The sequence below is a fragment of the Megalobrama amblycephala genome, linkage group LG3 (assembly GCF_018812025.1).
Source record: "Megalobrama amblycephala isolate DHTTF-2021 linkage group LG3, ASM1881202v1, whole genome shotgun sequence".
Classification (NCBI taxonomy): domain Eukaryota; kingdom Metazoa; phylum Chordata; class Actinopteri; order Cypriniformes; family Xenocyprididae; genus Megalobrama; species Megalobrama amblycephala.
The window spans coordinates 17,708,662-17,729,824 of NC_063046.1; the positions used below are offsets into that span (position 1 = coordinate 17,708,662).

Sequence of the window (21,163 nt, forward strand, 5' to 3'; positions counted from 1 at the left end):
AAGGTAAGTACACTGTGAGTACATGTACTGTAAAATAAAGTGAAACCATTTATTTCCCCAAAAATACAGTAAAAACAGTTACAGTGTGAAATTTTATTACAATTTAAAATAATTTTCTATTCTAAAAGTAATGTATATAATTTATTCCTGTGATGATCGCAGCGCTGAATTTTCAGCATCATTAATCCAGTCTTCAGTGTCACATGATCTTTCAGAAATCATTCTAATAAGCTGATTTGGTGCTTGAGAAACATTTCTTATTATTATCAATGTTGACAGTTGTGGATGCTTAATATTTTTGTTGAAACCAATCAAAAGAACAGCATTTATTTGGAAATGAATATATTTTGTATATCAATGTCTTTCCAATTACTTTCTATTACTATTGATCAATTTAATGCAATAAAAGTATTAATTTCTTTTTTTTTTTTTTAATCTGACTGACCCCAAATTTTTGAATGGTGGTGTATACTGTGTATAATTAAGGAATGGACTATAGAGTAATAGCACAGATGGGAGTATTGAGTGGTGCTAGTCTGCATTTGTAGTAGAAATGTGCAGATTCAGGTAGGGATGATGTAGAACTAGGAGAGATCATGAGTCCTCAATCTTCTCTGGCACCATTATATCTGTGGGCAAGCACTTAACCCCAAATCACTCAGGGTATTGTCCCTGCAGGAATGGCACTGAAAGTCACCTTAGATGAAAAGTGCCTGCTAAATGATGAGTTTCCATGTTCATTTAGTCAATTTAACATGGGTCGCATTACGATCCTACAGTTTCTGATGCATTGTTTTTTGTAGGTTGGTGATATTCTAATGGGATAAACAGAGAAAGGGATACTTTAAGCAGTAATGGTTATGATTTGCACTCTTGTTCTGGTATTTGGCTTTGAATGTTGTTTTTGAACACCAATAAGTTTTGCATTATATTTTTGAGGAATACAAGAAAATATCAAAGTTCTAGCCTGGAGAAGTATTCTTTGGCTCTGCTCCCATGCACATTTGCTGCATTCCTCCAGGGATTTCTCAATTTTCAAACACTTTTTCGTTTGACTTTTAGAGAGTATTTGAACCATTTAGGAGAGCAAGAATTACACGCTATTCCCGAAAACGTCTGCCTTATTGGACACATCTCTCTCTAATATGCAGATGAGACTCAGTCATCATTAGTTATGCATCTTCAATTAGCACTTGCCGCTGATTTCTTTTCCAGTGTCTAAGCAATTCACTCATGCTAGCCATGATCTCGGGGCTTTTGGCAGCTTTTGAAAGGGGATGTGGTGATTTGAGGCTTCCACAAATTTGCTTGTACAAAGCGTTTGCCGCTCTTTATGAAATCAAGAAAAACACTTGCCTGTAAACAATTGCTTGTAAGTGCTTGTAAACCTGCCACATGAAACCTTGCCAGTCATGTGAAATCATGTATAAGCATTACAAAGAAATATTATATGACAGAAAACTTCTTTACATGTTTGTATCATTTCAAACTTATATAAATACTAAAACAGTAAGTCTTCTTTCCCTATGCAGTATTGTATTTGCAAGGCTATGTGTGTTTATGCCATCTTAAGCGTATAATGTCCTAGTTCAGATCATTTGTAATTTTTTTGTTTGCTGATCTACAAAGTATAAAATTATGGTGAAACTAGCTTTACCTTGCTGAGAATGAAAATAGCTGGTTATTCCCAAATTCCCCGCCTGAATCAAAGGTAAAAAAGAAACATATCAGTGTTATTTTTTTAAATGCTATTAGTATTCATTCATATTTTGTTATCTTTTATTTTTAGATTTTCAGTTTTCATTTTAGTTTAAGGTTTAGTAATTTTGTTTTGTTTTAAAAAAAAAAATATTTAGCTTTATTTTTATTTTATTTAATTGCCAGATTTTTTAACATCACTGGACTATATGAATGAATTTCTTCAGTCAGCTTCACACATTGCTAAAATATAAAAGTATCACACACAAAGAGACAGAAAACCCTTTTTTGAATATTGATGGTTTATATGATATGTGCAGCACTTAATCGGGTGGCGTTATGAAACATTAATAAGATTTATACACTTTAATGCTGTTATTGATGTTTGAAGGTTTCATGTCTTTTCATGGCCAGTCAGGTCAATTGAGATGGCTATAAAGACCCTCAGTACAATTAATGTTATGACTCATTGCCATATTGCGCCATGTGACTCCCACATTGTAAGGATCCTGGGCTATTATATACCACTGGTGTGTTTTATAATGACAGACTCGTGTTTGTTACATAATGACGGCCAGTGACATGTCAGTACTATCAGATCTGATGAAACAGATTGCAAGCAGTTTGCAGTCCAGCAACTACTACTAGATTACTGGTTTAGACTCTCATCAACATTGTGAATGCAAGAAATGGTACCATGTTCCATCAGCTTTAAGAACTGAAAGAATGTATTTTCAGGTACCATGTATTTTTACGATTCTTCCCCCCCCCGTCTTGTCGTCAGGGAGACATGCGTTAGCATTGCTGCCTCAAAATGGGAAGAGCAGGAGTTTCTCAGTGGAGCTGACCTAGACGTGCTGCAACACAACTACACTAGCTAGTTCTGCATCCTGCTGGAGTTAGTCCAATCATAACATTAGCTTGTTGTATAGGTACATAGGTGGACTTGATCTGTTTGATCACTGCTTTTTGCCACCGCTGCTGAATCTACAGCATGACAACAAAAATAATATTTTGCCCAGTGTGAGTTTAATCTCTGAATTTAATGTGGTGAGATAAAAACACACTGTGTACTGCAAAATAAAGGCTAGAAATACACATTTCTCTCCATTGAGTCATGGGCTACATGCAAAAATAAATGTATTTGCATGATCCAATGCGCAGTTCAATTGATGAGCAAATTACTCTTCTTTTTTTATGAATTGTTCAAAAAGACTCAATTGGAATCAGTCTGATGAATCTTTCCCATAATTTACTTATTAAATCTGTCAGAGTGATTACTGAATCAATATCTGACGCACTTGCTGAACTGCACGTTGACATTACTTTATCATTAGTGATGTCTGTTTTGAACTGAAGTAAGTTCTGTGTACTTTTGTCCAGACCCTTATTGTGTGCATTTGTATAAACACATCCTCTGCCTCCAAAGAGGAGGTCTTGGCCTTTTTGGGAGGTTAGATGATTGTACAGTCATGTAGAAGTGGTTAGGCCTGTCCGGTCCTCTTAAGATGGGTTCCTTTCACCTAAAGGGCTTGTGCACATTTAAGAATTCAGCATTTTCCTTCAGGACATCACTGGGTCACATACATTCCGTCTTGTCACAACGAGAGATCGGACAGGGCTCTGATAGCAGGTGTGTGTGATGGGCTGTCGTAAATACTGAATGTACTTAACATTTTGTGGATACAGATATACCACCCAGCTCAGTCTGGTAGAATTCTGAACAGTGCCAGTGACGTCCTTGGGTTTTTCTTTTAGCGATCTCTAGCAATTTCTCTCTCTCTCTCTCTCTCTCTATATATATATATATATATATATATATATATAAAGGACAAGGACAGGCACAAGAGTAAGTCAAATCACCTTTATCATATAGCGCTTTTTACAATGCAGTTTGTGTCAAAGCAGCTTTACAGTGATAGAAGGAACATTATTTTGACAGCAGCCCTAGAAGTAAATAGTGTCATTGTCCAGCTTAAGTAAGTTCAGTATTGATGCATTCTGTTGTAAAAATCACTAGTTATTAATTTAGGTAATTTATCTATATAGCAGCTCTGGAGAAAACAGTGATGTCATTATCCAGCTCAGTTCAGTTCTCATACAATGATGTCAATGCAGGCAGATCAAAAACAGTGTCCCCAACTAAGCAAGCCAGAGGCGACAGCGGCAAGGAAATAAAAGTCAAAAATAAATATAATTTGTTCATGAATATATATATACACTGAACAAAATTATAAACGCAAACACTTTTGTTTTTGCCCCCATTTTTCATGAGCTGAACTCAGACTTTCTTCTATGTACACAAAAGGCCTATTTGTCTCAAATATTGTTCACAAATAGGTCTAAATCTGTGTTAGTGAGCACTTCTCCTTTGCCGAGATAATCCATCCACCTCACAGGTGTGACATATCAAGATGCTGATTAGACAGCATGATTATTGCACAGGTGTGCCTTAGGCTGGCCACAATAAAAGGCCACTCTAAAATGTGCAGTTTTATCACACAGCACAATGCCACAGATGTCGCAAGTTTTGAGGGAGCGTGCAACTGGCATGCTGACTGCAGGAATGTCCACCAGAGCTGTTGCCTGTGAATTGAATGTTCATTTCTCTACCATAAGCCATCACCAGAGGCGTTTCAGAGAATTTGGCAGTACATCTAACCGGCCTCACAACCGCAGACCATGAGTAACCACACTAGCCCAGGACCTCCACATCCAGCATCTTCACCTCCAAGATCATCTGAGACCAGCCACCCAGACAGCTGCTGCAACAATCGGTTTGCATAACCAAAGAATTTCTGCACAAACTGTCAGAAACCGTCTCAGGGAAGCTCATCTGCATGCTCGTCGTCCTCATCGGGGTCTCGACCTGACTGCAGTTCGTCGTCGTCTTGAGTGGGCAAATGCTCACATTCGATGGTGTCTGGCACTTTGGAGAGGTGTTCTCTTCACGGATGAATCCCGGTTTTCACTGTACAGGGCAGATGGCAGACAGCGTGTGGGTGAGCGGCTTGCCGATGTCAACGTTGTGGATCGAGTGGCCCGTGGTGGCGGTGGGGTTATGGTATGGGCAGGCGTATGGACAACGAACACAGGTGCATTTTATTGATGGCATTTTGAATGCACTGAGATACCGTGATGAGATCCTGAGGCTCATTGTTGTGCCATTCATCCACGACCATCACCTCATGTTGCAGCATGATAATGCACGGCCCCATGTTGCAAGGATCTGTACGCAATTCCTGGAAGCTGAAAACATCCCAGTTCTTGCATGGCCAGCATACTCACCGGACATGTCACCCATTGAGCATGTTTGGGATGCTCTGGATTGACGTATATGACAGCGTGTTCCAGTTCCTGCCAATATCCAGAAACTTCGCACAGCCATTGAAGAGGAGTGGACCAACATTCCACAGGCCACAATCAACAACCTGATCAACTCTATGCGAAGGAGATGTGTTGCACTGCGTGAGGCAAATGGTGGTCACACCAGATACTGACTGGTTTTTGGGCCCCCATCGGGCATGTAGTTTTTTATTTAGTACTGTCCTGAATAAGATATTTGACATAAACGATGTTTACATAAAATCCACAAGACAAAAAATTGCTGAATTTATAAAAAATGACCCCATTCAAAAGTTTATGAACCCTTGATTCTCAATACTGTGTCATTACCTGGATGATCCATGACTGTTTTTGTGTTATGTGATGGTTGTTCATGAGTCGCTTGTTTGTCCTGAGCAGTTTAACTGCCCAATAGTCTTCTTCTTCAAAAAAAATCCTCCAGGTCCCAAAATTCTTCAGTTTTCAAGGATTTTTTGGATATTTGAACCCTTTCCAGCACTGACTGTATGATTTTGAGATTCATCTTTTCACACCAAGGACACAATTATTAAAAAAGGTTCAAACATTCACTGATGCTTCAGAAGGAAACATGATGCATTAAGAGACAGGGGGTGAAAACCTTTTGAATTTGAAGATCAAGGAATATTATACTTAATTCTTCTTAATTCTTAAGTCTTCTGGCAAACAAGAAGTGTGTTCTGTTGCTCCCGAAGGGCAGTACTAAATGGAAAGCAAATATTTAAACAAAATAAGAAAAATTTGGACATCTTTATCCTGTTCAACCTGTTTTCACCCCCTGGCTCTTAATGCATCATGTTCCCTTCTGGAGCATCAGTGAATGTTTGAACATTTTTTAATAGTTGTGTTTGAGTCCCTCAATCGTCCTTTGTGTGAAAAGATGGATCTCAAAACCATACAGTAACTACTGGAAAAGGTTCAAATATGCAAAAGATGCTGGAAATCTGAAGAATTTTTGGGACCTGGAGGATTTTTCTGAAGAATATTGGGCAGTTTAACTGCTCAGGACAAACAAGCGACTCATGAACAACCATCACAAAACATAAAAACAGTCGTGGATCATCAGGTAACCACACACAGTATTAAGAACCAATGGTTCACAAACTTTTTAATGGGGTCATATTTATAAATTCAGCAATTTCTTTTGTCTTGTGGGCCATATGTAAACATTTTTTATGTAAAATATCTTACTCAGGACAGTACTAAATAAAAAATAACATGCATATTACATGATCCCTCTTATTTTGTTAAAATTATTCACATTTTCACAGATTCTGCAAGGGCTTCACAAACTTTCAAGCAGCACTGTATATATAGTGGATCTATACATGTTATATAAGTGGTCATGGGGTTATATCATTTTTTTTTATATAGTAAATGTTTTTTGGTTGTTTATTATATCTGTTATATTAATGGCAGTTAAACTGCATAGTTTGGGCCTTGTTAATTTTTTTAATGAAAATTTTGTTCCAAGTTAGAAAGTTCCTGTATATTTACATTATAAACTGAAGCAAAATGGACATTGTAACTGAAATATACTGGATTGAATCAAATCAACTGAATCAGAATCAAATCAAATTGAATTGGAATATGGGAATCAATCGAATAGTCCTACTATTCATTGAATGGGAATGGATATTTAAGGCTGCACAAGGACTTTCCCTGATTTCACCTTTTCGTTTGTGCCTATCTTTTGCAAAATGATGATGCCATGCAAAAGTCCCACTTTGGTGACACCATTATCCCTCTTATCCATTATGTCATAGCTTCTCTCTCTCTCTCTTTCTCTTCCACACATTTGTTCTTTCCAGACTGCCGTCTTTCTCAGTCTCTCTCACTCTGACAAACAGAACAATAAATGTTCGTGCCAGGGTGAGGTTTTTCCAACAAAACAATTGCCACTCTCGTTTATTTTCTCTCTTTCTCTCACTCTCCTTCTATCCTTCTGTGTCTCTTTCTCTTTGATTCTCACCTTCTTGTCCTCTCCCTTCTTATCCCTGTCTCTCCATTTTTCTCTGTCTCCCAGGAGCTGCTTTTCAGCGTGTGTGCACTGAATGTTATCTCCACCATTGTGTGCGCTCTGGCCACTGCCGTGTGCTGTATGCAAATGGTTTCTACTGATTTACTACAGATGGTAAGTGTGATCCATACCGCAATGTGTGTGCGTCTTTCTGAGTGTTAATGCACATTACATTTTCCCATTACATCATGGAGAAAAGATCAGACAATCAAGACAAGTGAACATGTAATAGTTTAATTAGCAAAATGCTAGAAAAATAGTCTATAGTCTCTATATTTATAACCATCAAAAGAAATGAAGGAAATTTCATTAAGCATAGTTCAGAGCAAAATAGCACAGTGGATTTGGTGGTATACAAAAACAAATCATTAAATATATCCTGTGACTTAGTCTTCAGACATGTAATCCGAATGGCATGTCATACTTCAAATGAGCCCTTATGTTTTCCCAAGAGAAACCACTATACTAGTGACCTGATTGCCTTGTGGATCAAGGAAATAATCAGTCTAGAAATGAATGCTGATCTTTGGATCTTTCTGTCCTACACATCATGGCAAAACCTCCTCTAAAAGTGGATTATTTGTTCATGTTTTGCTTTTAAGGAAGAAACTCCATTGCCTTAGGAAAATTTTAGTAAATAAAAGACTTTCAGACTTTAGAGACTTTCCACTAGTTAAAGGTATAGTTCACCCAAAATGATATCATAATAAAACTAAATTTGAGTGTGTTGAAAGTTATATTAACATTACTGTGTGCATTCTTTTGGTGGCTGGTATGAGACACTTGTTGCACATTGCACTAAGCTAGATCAATATTAGAATATCATATTAATAAAAGCTGGATGACTTGTGTTGCTTATTTGCATGTAATTAATTTTAAAATATATTGTATGGTGGAGAAAATGCTGTATTACTGTTACTACAAATAAAGCTCTTTCTGATTATGCTATGTTAGCCACTTGACAGAGTAGTGTTTTCTCTGAGGCATGATACAAACTTTACTCACGGTAAATCAAGAAAACAGTATATACAAACAATAAGGCTAACCGTGTTGAGCTATATAACAATGATTAGTTTTCTGTCGATAAAGGTATCCAAACAGTTGCTCACTTGTCTAATAAAAAATAATATATTAAATAGTGTTAAGTGTTTCCATGGTTTCTATGGAAGTAAAATGAGAAATCCAGGGTAGTGCGGACATGACGTCATTGACAGGCGACGTAATGACACCGGCTGTTACACTGGTTAAAATAGCTAATTTCTCTGGATTTAAACATTGTTGTAAACATTTGGAATATTGTAAGAACACAAGTCAACAAACTATATAACACTGTTCTTGTGTTTTTTTGGATATTTTAATCCCAAATCACACTTTGCCTTTAAGTATACTTATATTTTTCAATTTGTTGGAAAAAAAGTTTATTAAAGGTCCTTCCTTAAAGTTAGGGTAGGCAATTTCAGAGAGGCTAGCAGTAGCAAGCTCGCTTTGAAAGCATGAGATCCCACCCTTCCTTCAGAGTGTCTCCAAAGCCACACCTCCTCCAAAACACACGAACGCTCACAGCCAGAGCAAAGTCTGCAAAGTGTCACAAGAGACAGCGTTAAATTACCTTAAAGCACATAACATTACATTAATAATGAACATAAACTATTTACAAAGCTCTTACTCGTACCATCTGACTGCTGCAGATTAATTTCGGTGTTGATAGTGTTGACATAGAAACGCATAAATCCGACTCTATGGATGTGAACGGCTCCAGGTAGAATGTCACGGTTGCCATTTTGCCATCTTGAACATTTTTTGATCCTGAGACTTTTTTAATATTTAAACCATTTCTATTACCTATTGATTGCTATCAGGATGTGAAAAGTGTTTCAACCAGTATAACAAACAGTGTTTATGAAAAACATTGCCTACCCTACCTTTGCCTAAGTTATGCGTTTCCTCACTAAATAAAGTCAATTAATGACATTTTTCATTGTACTGACACCTACTGTATCAGCATGGATACAACATGCAAAAGTTACCAATTGCATAATAAATATAACCTATTCGCAGAGATATTGTCACCCAAGATTGATGTTTTACATTTATTCTCCATCCAAAGTGTTATAGAGATTATGTGAGTTGTATTCGGCTCTTCTCTTATGCAGAATAAAACAACTAAGCCATTGATGCTATGGCAGGAGTCTTGATCTCATCTGGTTGTACTTCATTTTAAGCATATTTTTCAAAAGTACTGTACTATTCATTTCTTAAGCATAAGATTGCATGAGGATGAGACCACAGACGTTACAATGCTCAGTGGGAGAGAAGTGTGGATCTGTCATCGCTCACTTTTAGTGGATCTGTCTTTTTCAGCCAGCCTTTTTTATGTGAGAGAAAATAAACTTGTGGGACATAAAGTTTTAATATTCTTTAAGAGTGGTCTTTGTGCGTTTTATGGGCACTGCAGTAAATTGCACAGCCTCATGGATGGCTGCAGCAGAGGCATGGGCACAGGGAGATGAATTGAGATGACTTGTATTAGCATGGCTGCAGCTCTGTGAATTGCTAGAGCGGTTGTGGGATTAGTTTCGACTCGGGGCACAGAGTGGCAAAGCGAGAAATCACCACTGTTACCAGCTGCACAGTCCATGCACAAAGACAACAGAGGCCCGAGGGCAGGGATGAGGTGAAGCTTTTCCCTTTGCAGCTGTACTAACTGATTTCATCATAACCTGATAATTTGTATTTTATCTCTGCATACATTGGATGGTTGTTATTTGGAATCTTGTAATGAAACAATACAGATTCTCACATTTAATGCCATTATATTGCTGCCTGTACTTATCTGTTATTTACAGTGACTGCCTCTCTTAATGATGCTTAAGATCAGAGTGATGACTTCATTATCTTCTGATTGATGAGGCTTCACATATTCTAATTTGACATAAACAGGAAAATGCATTATCATCATAAAAAAACTCTAAACCTACCCTTGAACTCATAAGGAATGGCACAAAATGAGTTTCTCTTCCCATCTGAACTTTTCAACCGGCTGATTCATTACAGATCAGTGGAATGAAATTCACATCCATAAGATTCACCATTTTATGGATGACGTCCGCTACACTAGACAGAACTTTAAAAGCAATTTTAAAGGGATAGTTTGCACAAAAATGAAATCATTCACTTGCATCGTTCCAACCCTTTATGACTTTTATTGTTCTGTGGAACATAAAACTAGACCTTTTGAGAAATGCCTTTTTTGTCTATACAATGAAAGTCAATGGTCACCAAAATGGTTTGGATACCAAGTCAAACAAGTTTGGAGAGTAAGTGATGGCGGAATTTTCATTTGTGAGTGAACTATTCCGTTACCCATTCAGACAGTGAGGTCACATCCAAATCACCTGATAACCTTTGACCCTTTCTCTTAATTATGACTCTCTTCTTAACTTTACTTCTTAATCATGTATTTCTGACAACCTAAATTCTACAAGGCTGATGAAAATAGAGATATAAAATACATAAAAGACATAAATACATAAAGATTTGGAGTGATTATTTCCTTACTTTGAAGTAAAATTCTTTTTTTCCTTTAATAATTCATGCATCAGAGGGTTAAATTGCATAAAATGAAACTCTTTAGCCAAAGGGTCAGAGTGAGAAATGGCTAAAACTATTCTCACTACCAGACCTGAACTACTTTTTTCTTTTTTCTTTTTTTTTTAATCCAACTGACCTTCTACTTTTAGTCTTCTTTGTTTCAATGGTTTGCTTTATTTGAACACAATGAAAATTATGTAACTGTGACTTCAAAGACCACAAAATTTGAATGATGAATGATTTTATCATTAGATGGTCATCAAAAAAACTACCAATCAAAGATTAATGGCCAATAATATTTCTTTTAATTAATGCTTATGCAGGGATGCATTAAAGACACAATATGTAAGATTCCAAGAATGTTTAAATCCAGAGAAATAAGCAGTTTTAACCAGGATACGGACCATGTCCGTGCGTCACCTATCAATGACATCATATCCACGTTACCCTCGGTTTCCAGTTTTATTTTGTAGAAAACAATGAAAACTATAAAGACGCTTTAATATATTATGTGTTTTATTAGACAGATGAGCAACTGTTTGGATACATTCATTGACAGAAAACTAATCATGTTATTTAGCTCAACACAGTAAGTCTTATTGTTTAAATCTCGTTTTCGTGATTTACAGCGAGTACCATGTTTTACCATGCCTAATATTAATCTAGCTTTACTGCAGTGTGCAACAAGTGTCTCATAGCAGCCGCCGAACGAATGCAGAGTAGCATTAGAGCAACTGTCAAAACACAAATGTATCTAATATGATAAAACAGAGCTGCTTTACCCCATATACGCTTGACTGGAAGAAGCGGAAGCGGTGACTGCGGCATAATAAAAGCTCCACTGCTCTCGAGAGTGTGTCATGCTCTTCTCTCATTAGCAATTGCTCCAGCGGCCTCGCTTCTGCTCGCACAGCACTTAGCCCTGCTCTGCTTCATACTACAGTAATGTTAATAATCTCATCCATGAACATGATTTCTAATGATTATTGAGTCCCATCCTGATTCTTTTCCACCGGTTGTAGACATGAAGACAACTCCTCCCATGATTCTGTGAAATCAAGGCGTCATCAAGCTACGCCTTATTTTGAATAAGCAACCTCTAGCAGCAAAAATTTACATAGTGTGCCTTTAAATTGATCAATAGTGACAGTAAAGACTTACAGAAAGATTCTATTTCAAATAAATGCTGTTCTTTTGAATTTTCTGTTCATCAAAGAATCCTGAATAAAATGTATCATGGTTTCCACTAGAATAGTAAGCAGTATAACTGTTTTTAATTATAATACGAAATGTTTCTTGAGCAGCAAATCAGCATTAGAATTAGAATGAGAATGATTTCTGAAAGATCATGTGACACTGAAGACTGGAGTAATGATGCTGAAAATTCAACTTTATCATCACAGGAATAAATTACATTTTTAAAGGTGCCGAAGAACATGTTTTCAAAAGATGTAATATAAGTCTTAAGTGTCCCCTGAATATGTCTGTGAAGTTTCCGCTCAAAATACCCCATAGTTTTTTTTTTTATTAATTTTTTTAACTGCCTATCATTATAAATGTGCCGATTCAGGGTACGCGGCCCCTTTAAATCTCATGCTCCATGCCCCAAGAGCTCGCGCTTGCCTTAAACACCATAAACAAAGTTCACACAGCTAATATAACCCTCAAAATGGATCTTTACAAAGTGTTCGTCATGTAACATGTCTAATCGCGTAAGTATAGTATTTATTTGTATGTTTACATTTGATTCTGAATGAGTTTGATGGTGCTCCGTGGCTAAAGCTAACATTACACACTATTGGAGAGATTTATAAAGAATGAAGTTGTGTTTATGAATTATACAGACTGCAAGTGTTTAAAAATGAAAATAGCGATGGCTCTCTTGTCTCTGTGAATACAGTAAGAAACGATGGTAACATTTAACAGTACATTAGCAACATGCTAATGAAACATTTAAAGACAATTTACAAACATCACTAAAAATATCATGATATCATGGATCATGTTAGTTATTATTGCTCCATCTGCCATTTTACGCTGTTGTCCTTGCTTGCTTACCTAGTCTGATGATTCAGCTGTGCACAGATCCAGACGTTAATACTGGCTGCCCTTGTGTAATGCATTGAACATGGGCTGGCATATGCAAATATTGGGGGCGTACATATTAATGATCTTGAATGTTACGTAACAGTCGGTGTTATGTTGAGATTCGCCTGTTCCTCGGAGGTCGTTTATACAAATGAGATTTATATAAGAAGGAGGAAACAATGGAGTTTGAGACTCACTGTATGTCATTTCCATGTACTGAACTCTTGTTATTCAACTATGCCAAGATAAATTCAATTTTTGAATCTAGGGCACCTTTAAAATATATTGAAATAGAAAACAGTTGCTTTAAATTGTAATAATAATTCACAATATTACTGTTCTTACCACATTTTTGATCATATAAATACAGCCTTGAAGAGACATCTTTCAAAAACATTAAAAATCTTACTGACCCCAAACTTTTCAATTAAAAAACTCACTGTTTTACTCTTTTTCATCAGTTCATGCCACACAGAGCACGTGCCTTGAGCGCCGACTGTATGACCCCTCACGGTACCATCTTACACCAGACGCTGGATTTCGACGAGTTCATCCCACCCATCCCTCCTCCTCCCTACTACCCCCCAGAGTACACCTGCACACCTATAATGGAGGGCCAGAGGTAAACCCGCACACACACACACATACAGACACAAAGCTTGCATCCCAGCTGGCTTGAAATGACCTAATATTTGCACTATATCTGAGAAACCGTTTGATCTCAGATTTCTTGGCTGCAAATTCTGTACTCTGAAAAATAGAGGATTGAGAGTTTGTGAGTAGACTGATTCACAGATATTTATGAAATTGTCCCATGGAATGAGTATGCAAAACATCCATTGTTTTAATTCCTACCCACTGCCATGATGTATAAGTGCAGGTCTCAATGCAAACTGTTCTGACAATCCATATTATGGAGCGGCAGTGTCCCTGGCCTGGTGTAAATCCACCATTGATTTCTCTGTCTCGCACTGTGAGACACTCTGCCCGCCATCCCATCATAAAAAACGTGCTGATGAGGCTGTTTAGCCCGCGGCCACACTAATGTGTCAACAAAGCAGTAAATACATAGAGAGCAAGAGCAGCCCTATATACACACTGGGTGCTTCAAAGCACAGTCACTGTCAGGATGTGGTAATACACAAGAAAAGTATGAAAAGACACAGATTTCTCCCCTCAAATATGAGAGAGGGAGTTTGGTTAATTAAAAGAATGGGTTATATAATTCTCTGAGATGAAGAGGAAATTCATTCATTTTCATTTTCCACAGTTCCTAAATGGCCTCACATATTTTTTGCAGCTATCATCTCCATTCTCCACAGGCAAATTTGTTGAAGCATTGATGCAGTGTTATAATTATGTTTTACCATCGTCTCTGTCCATTAGAGGGTTGCATCTGGACTTTCCACACTCTCCCTTCAGTGCTATTTATGGGGTGCCTATTAACAGCCCTGGGGCTCTATATCCATCTGAGCTGCCACCACCCTATGAATCTGTTGTAGGACAGACACCTGCCAGCCAGGTAAGAGCTGACACTTTTCTACACACTACTGTAATGAGTATTTGACATGTTTATAGAATAGAAGTCATTTTGTGTGGCTACAAAGAATACATTTTGATGTTCTGAAGGAGTCATTTATCAAAGTGTTTCTGTGAACAACTGCAATTTGTAATATGTGACCTTTACTGTAATAAAACACCTGTCATATTTGACCTGAGAGGTTTTCATCAAGTTGACCCCAAGTTGATCTTGGAGCACACAAAATTTGTCACATTTTAAAAAAGTGGACAGTTGATGTCACTGCCACATCAGCAATGTGATTTCCATGAGAAAAATCTAAATCTAAAGTTAATTGTGTATTTAAAGGTAATTGTGTATTTAAATATATATATATATATATATATATATATATATATATATATATATATATATATATATATATATATATATATATATATATATATATATATATATATATATATATATATATACATATACAGTATATTTATATTTATACTTTATATTTATATATATACAGTACAGTACAGTCCAAAAGTTTGGAACCACTAAGATTTTTAATGTTTTTAAAAGAAGTTTCGTCTGCTCACCAAGGCTACATTTATTTAATTAAAAATACAGTAAAAAACAGTAATATTGTGAAATATTATTACAATTTAAAATAACTGTGTACTATTTAAATATATTTGACAAAGTAATTTATTCTTGTGATGCAAAGCTGAATTTTCAGCATCGTTACTCCAGTCTTCAGTGTCACATGATCCTTCAGAAATCATTCTAATTTGCTGATTTGCTGCTCAATAAACATTTATGATTATTTTCAATGTTGAAAACAGTTGTGTACTTTTTTTTCAGGATTCCTTGATGAATAGAAAGTTCAAAAGAACAGCATTTATCTGAAATGCAAAGCTTCTGTAGCATTATACACTACCGTTCAAAAGTTTGGGATCAGTAAGAATTTTTATTTTTATTTTTTGAAAAGAAATTAAAGAAATGAATACTTTTATTCAGCAAGGATGCATTAAATCAATCAAAAGTGGCAGTAAAGACATTTATAATGTTACAAAAGATTAGATTTCAGATAGACACTGTTCTTTTGAACTTTCTATTCATCAAATAATCCTGAAAAAAAATTGTACACAAATATTTTGTACAATTGTACACATTAAATGTTTCTTGAGCAGCAGATCAGCATATTAGAATGATTTCTGAAGGATCATGTGACACTGAAGACTGGAGTAACGATGCTGAAAATTCAGCTTTGCCATCACAGGAATAAATTACTTTGTGAAATATATTCAAATAGAAAACAGTTATTTTAAATTGTAATAATATTTCACAATATTACTGTTTTTTACTGTATTTTTAATTAAATAAATGTAGCCTTGGTGAGCAGACGAAACTTCTTTTAAAAACATTAAAAATCTTAGTGGTTCCAAACTTTTGGACTGTACTGTATATACATATATATACTGTACTGTATATATATATATATATATATATATATATATATATATATATATATATATATATATATATATATATATATATATATATATATATAGGGAATCACACCATATGACATTTTACAATCTAAACTATCCTAAATAAAATCAATTAATTTGTCAATTAATTTTAATTAAAACGTTGTACTTGTGAATTCTAACATTTCCTAGTTACTCATAGATTTTACTAGTAGTTTGCAGGTTTTTCAGTCTTAAGGTAATGTATACCACTAATTTAGCAATGTTCCTCCTCTTTAGTTACATTCATTTGTCTGTGTAAAGCTTGGCTGCCAAAAGGTCCTTCAGTGCACTTGAGGCGCTGAAAGAAATGAATACAAGTGCCTTTATATAATGGATCATAATTTTCTCTGGAACACATCAGCAATACAGGCAGGAATTTCATTCCATTTAAAAGAAATGGGCTTTCTTACAGTGAGAGCAGGGCCTGTTTGAACAATGATTTTTCATCAAATTTCGCTTCTTCACCTGATGAAAGGGAAAAAGAGCTCTCCTTTTTGCAAAGAGATGCACAAAGGACCACCAAACCTTTCAAATCCAGCGACTGAGCCTGTGATTACGTGTTATTTTGAAGATTTGTTTGATACCTAAAGGAATCTGTGATTAAAAAAAGGATAAAATCCCAAGAGGTTTCCTTGATTTTAGACCTTTCACTTGTGAAGCTATTGATAACCATCTGCAAACAAAGCAGCAGGGACATTTAAATCATTGAGCCCTTTTTTTACCTGAACCACAAGACTAAGAAGCTTTGAAAGGGAAACAGCAATACTAGAGACAGGAAGAAATATTTTTAAATTGATATAGTCAGCTTTATTTTTTTTTTTTTTTTTTTTTTTTTTTTTTTTTTTTCCACAGCTACTGAGTATAGCCTGAAGCTTATTTTCACATTTTTATAGAAGTCCAGCTGTGCTGTGGACTTAAGCTCTCTGTATATATGATACATTTTCTGTTTAGTCTTTTGTGTATTTTGGATCAATCATGTTAGGATATTTTTAAATGAAAACCACACAATGTGCAATCATAATAATGCAGACGTTTGAAGAGCAAATCTGATCTTAGAGAGCCCCCTGCTGGTCATAGGATGCCATAGTCGTTTTAAAGCACTGCTGTGATGCCAGATGTCAGGCTGCAGCAGGCTCCTCGGTGCCAGATGTTTTAGTGTCTGATTCTCCTCCTTTTGCAGTTGTTTGTTATCGTCTTCGAAGTAAGACCGTTTTTAATTACCATCCTTTCCAGAAGGTTACACTCAAAACTAAAAGCTTGTGTTTTTTAAACATGTTATTGATCAATTTGTTAGAAATTTTAAGTAAAATGTAGCTCTCTCTTTTTTTTCTCTCATCCAGATCACCACCAGTCTTGAGCAACAGGTCACTGAGTCCAGTCTGTGTGAAAGGAACACCACAGCTGGCCTTAGCACTCAGGGTGAGGAGGCTTCAATGATAACACAAAGTCACAGGTTTTCCCTTCTCTAGTGTATCTGTGTAATTGCTGTTTTATACCAAAAAAAAAACTTTGTTTAAAGAGTTAGTTCACCCAAAAATGAAATTTCTGTCATTAAGTATTTACCCTCATGTCTTTCCAAACCTGCAAGACCTTGGTTCATCTTCGGAACACAAATGAAGATATTTTTGGTGAAATTCAAGAGTTTTTTTTTTTAATCTCCCATAGAAAGCAACGTAATTACCACATTCAATGTCCAGAAAAGTAGTTAAAACATCAATAATATAGTCAATGTGACTACAGTGGTTCAACCTTAATGATATGAAGTGACGAGAATACTTTTTGTGCACCTAAACAAAAATAACGACTTTATTCAACAATTTCTTCTCTACCCTGTCAGTCTCCTACACATTTGATGCAGTGAATGCAGTGCAGCACTTCCGTGTGTACGTCCGAACGGCAGCCAATGCTGTACACGTGAGCAGCACGATACATGCGTGTGATGCTGACGCAGGAGCTGGCCAATACTGAGTTTCTGTTCTGACTTAGAACACGGAAGCGCTGCACTGTGTCTTCAACATAAACTGTGTAAGAGAATGACAGGATAGAGAGGTTGAGGTTGAACCATGCCGAGTGTTTGCACAATGTCTTTAGCACCTTTCTGGACCTTGGATGTGGTGGTTAAATTGCTGTCTATGGACAAGTCATGTACTACTTGGATTTCATCAAAAATATCTTAATTTGTGTTCCGAAGATGAACGAAGATCTTAGGGGTGTGGAACGACATGAGGGTGAGTAATTAATGACAGAAATTTCATTTTTGGGTGAACTAACCCTTCAAATATTCCATTACCTCCATATTGCATCTGTAATCTTCACAACGTAGACTGTACTTTGGTACTGCATTTTATTTAAGGACCTCTACTAGTGTTTAAAAGTTTGGGGTTGGTAAGATTTGTAATGTTTTTGAAAGAATTCTCTTATTCTTCCCAGTTCAGCATTTATTTGATCAAAAATACAATAAAAAAAACCTTCTGAAATTTCAGCTTTGCCATCACAGGAATAAATTAATTTTTTTAATATATTAAAGGTGCCCTAGAATCAAAAATTGAATTTACCTTGGCATAGTTGAATAACAAGAGTTCAGTACATGGAAATAACATACAGTGAGTTTCAAACTCCATTGCTTCCTCCTCCTTATATAAATCTCATTTGTTTAAAAGACCTCCGAAAAACAGGCGAATCTCAACATAACACCGACTGTTATGCAACTGTCGGGATCATTAATATGTACGCCCCCAAATTTGCATATGCCAGTTCATGTTCAAGGCATTACACAAGGGCAGGCAGTATTAACGTCTGGATGTGCACAGCTGAATCATCAGACTAGGTAAGCAAGCAAGAACAATAGTGAAAAATGGCAGATGGAGCAATAATAACTGACATGATCCATAATTTAGTTTAGTGATATTTGTAAATTGTCTTTCTAAATGTTTTGTTAGCATGTTGCTAATGTACTGTTAAATGTGGTTAAAGTTACCATCGTTTATTACTGTATTCACGGAGACAAGACCCGTCGCAATTTTAATTTTTAAACACTTGCAGTCTGTATAATGCATAAACACATCTTCATTCTTTATAAATCTCTCCAACAGTGTGTAATGTTAGCTTTAGCCACGGAGCACTATCAAACTCATTCAGAATCAAATGTAAACATCCAAATAAATACTATACTCAAATGATCCGATCCATGCACGCAGCATGCATGACGAACATCTTGTAAAGATCCATTTGAGGGTTATATTAGCTGAGTGAACTTTGTAAATGCACTGTATTATGGTCGAGAGCTCGGGGGGCAGGGAGCGTGAGATTTAAAGGGGCCGCGCGCTGAAATCGGTGCATAGTTAATGATGCCCCAAAATAGGCAGTTAAAAAAATTAATTTAAAAAAAAATCTATGGGGTATTTTGAGCTGAAACTTCACAGACACATTCAGGGGACACCTTAGACTTATATTACATCTTGTGAAAGAACGTTCTAGGGCACCTTTAAAATAGTAAACAACTATTTGAAATAAAAAATTTTTTTCATAATATTTACTGTTTTACTATATTTTTGATCAAATAACTGCAGCTTTTGTGCATAAGCAAAAGAGACTAAATTCAAAAACATTAAAAAACATACTTTTGAATGGTGTGATCATTTTTCTTTATTCATTATATTATACATCTGCTGACAAAACACTTATCTCAATAATCAACTTCAATTATGGTCTGTATATAAAGATGATATGGTCTCTGTTTCCACAGCCTCTGTTGATAGTGCTTCCCTTATGGTGTCCGAGACTGCAGACATCCCTGATCACAGTTGTTCCTCTGAAGACCTGTGTTCTTTAGAGGTACAGGGCTCTGATTACTCTCCGTATGGCACTTTGCGCATCGTACCTACTGACGGCAGTTGCACAAGCCTGGAACACAGCACCCACTCTTCCCTGAGGCGGCAGACCCCTGCTCGACTGGACCGCAGCGAGTCCTCTGTCACGCAGGATTCAAAGCCCCACTCTCCACAGTTGTCACCCGATGCTGTTAACGTACCCGAGAAGGAGGAGATTACAGGCGTTAAACCCATGTCTCGCACACAGCACAGAGAACGAACCAATAAGAAGCTTACCCTTCTTTTCCCTCCAAGCACTGCATCCCAATGTGCTTCCAACTCAGCAGTGACCTCCACTGCCGGGGCATCTTCTGCTCTGACCCCCTCCACCTGCACCTCCCCGTCACCCACCGCTCAGCTGCGGGGATCCCGGCTATGCTTCAGCGTCTGGTCCCCATCATCCTCTTCCTCACAGCCCCATGCTACCTCTGCCCTCAGCAACTCCAGTCAACGTGAGCGGCCCCGTACACTCCGTGCCACCAAAGGGTATCGGAAGCTGGCAAGGATTGTGCGTTCCACTAGTGAACCCATATCCTGTACTTCCATATCTAGAAGTACGTGAGACTTTATTCTTTCTTTGATTTAGATCTATAGGGCTTTTCACACTGAAAATTGTTAACCATTCATTCTAAACTCTGGGTTAACAGAATCATAGCTTAACTTTTTCCATGTTTCACATTGTACATTTATAAATCCCAGGTTAACTCTTTTTATTTGTGGGGTCAGTATCATTGATCGGACGAACACAGTACGTGACCTACTTAAATAGCATCTGTTGGGTCTTTATACACTACCATTCTAATGTTTGTAGTCAGCAATACTTTTTTTTTCTAAGAAATTAATACTTTTATTAAACCAGGATGTATTAAATTGATCAAAGTGATATCAGACATTTATAATTTTACACAGTATTTCTGTTTCAAATAATTGTTGTTCTTTTGAACTTTCTATTCATCAAAGAATCCTGGAAAAAAATTGTATCAAGGTTTCCGCAAAAATATTAAGCAGCACGTTTTTTCACCATTGATGATATAAACAAATGTTCTTTGAGCAGCAAATCATTATATTAGTATGATTCCTGAAGGATCATGTGACACTGAAGACTGGAGTAACAACTGCTGAAAATTTAGTTTTGACATCACAGGGATAAATTATATTTTTAAATATATTAAAATAGATACAGCTATTTAAAAAAATAATTTATTTTTATTTTTTATTTTTTAATTTATACTAATCGATGTTTGTCACTGACATTTCAAGTTTTTGCTTAAATGCTTTAAAAAAACCTGAAAGTTTTAGTGACTGAACAAGGGCATTAATATTTAATGAGGCAAGCACTGTTCAGTTTATGACTGGTTATCCCTTAAACTCATCTTTGATCACCAAAATGACATATTTTTAAAATGTTTTTATCCCTCTGAAAAAAATGTATTCATGCCTTAAAATAGCTTGAATGTAACTCTACACCCTTGCCTTATTTAATATATGC

At 36.3% G+C, this 21,163-nt stretch overlaps 1 protein-coding gene across 3 annotated transcripts in view; it reads left to right on the forward strand.

Annotated features, from left to right (window-relative positions):
- fam189a1 (family with sequence similarity 189 member A1) overlaps positions 1–21,163 on the forward strand; it is a 143,509-nt gene that overhangs the window by 118,982 nt on the left and 3,364 nt on the right. For 2 of the 3 annotated variants that reach the window (XM_048184364.1, XM_048184366.1), the window contains 5 exons: positions 7,088–7,195; positions 13,222–13,382; positions 14,147–14,282; positions 17,146–17,224; positions 19,551–20,228. In XM_048184364.1, coding sequence (XP_048040321.1) covers positions 7,088–7,195; positions 13,222–13,382; positions 14,147–14,282; positions 17,146–17,224; positions 19,551–20,228 — 1,162 coding nt within the window. The remainder of the gene's footprint in view (positions 1–7,087; positions 7,196–13,221; positions 13,383–14,146; positions 14,283–17,145; positions 17,225–19,550; positions 20,229–21,163) is intronic. The other variant, XM_048184365.1, reaches the window with a different exon arrangement.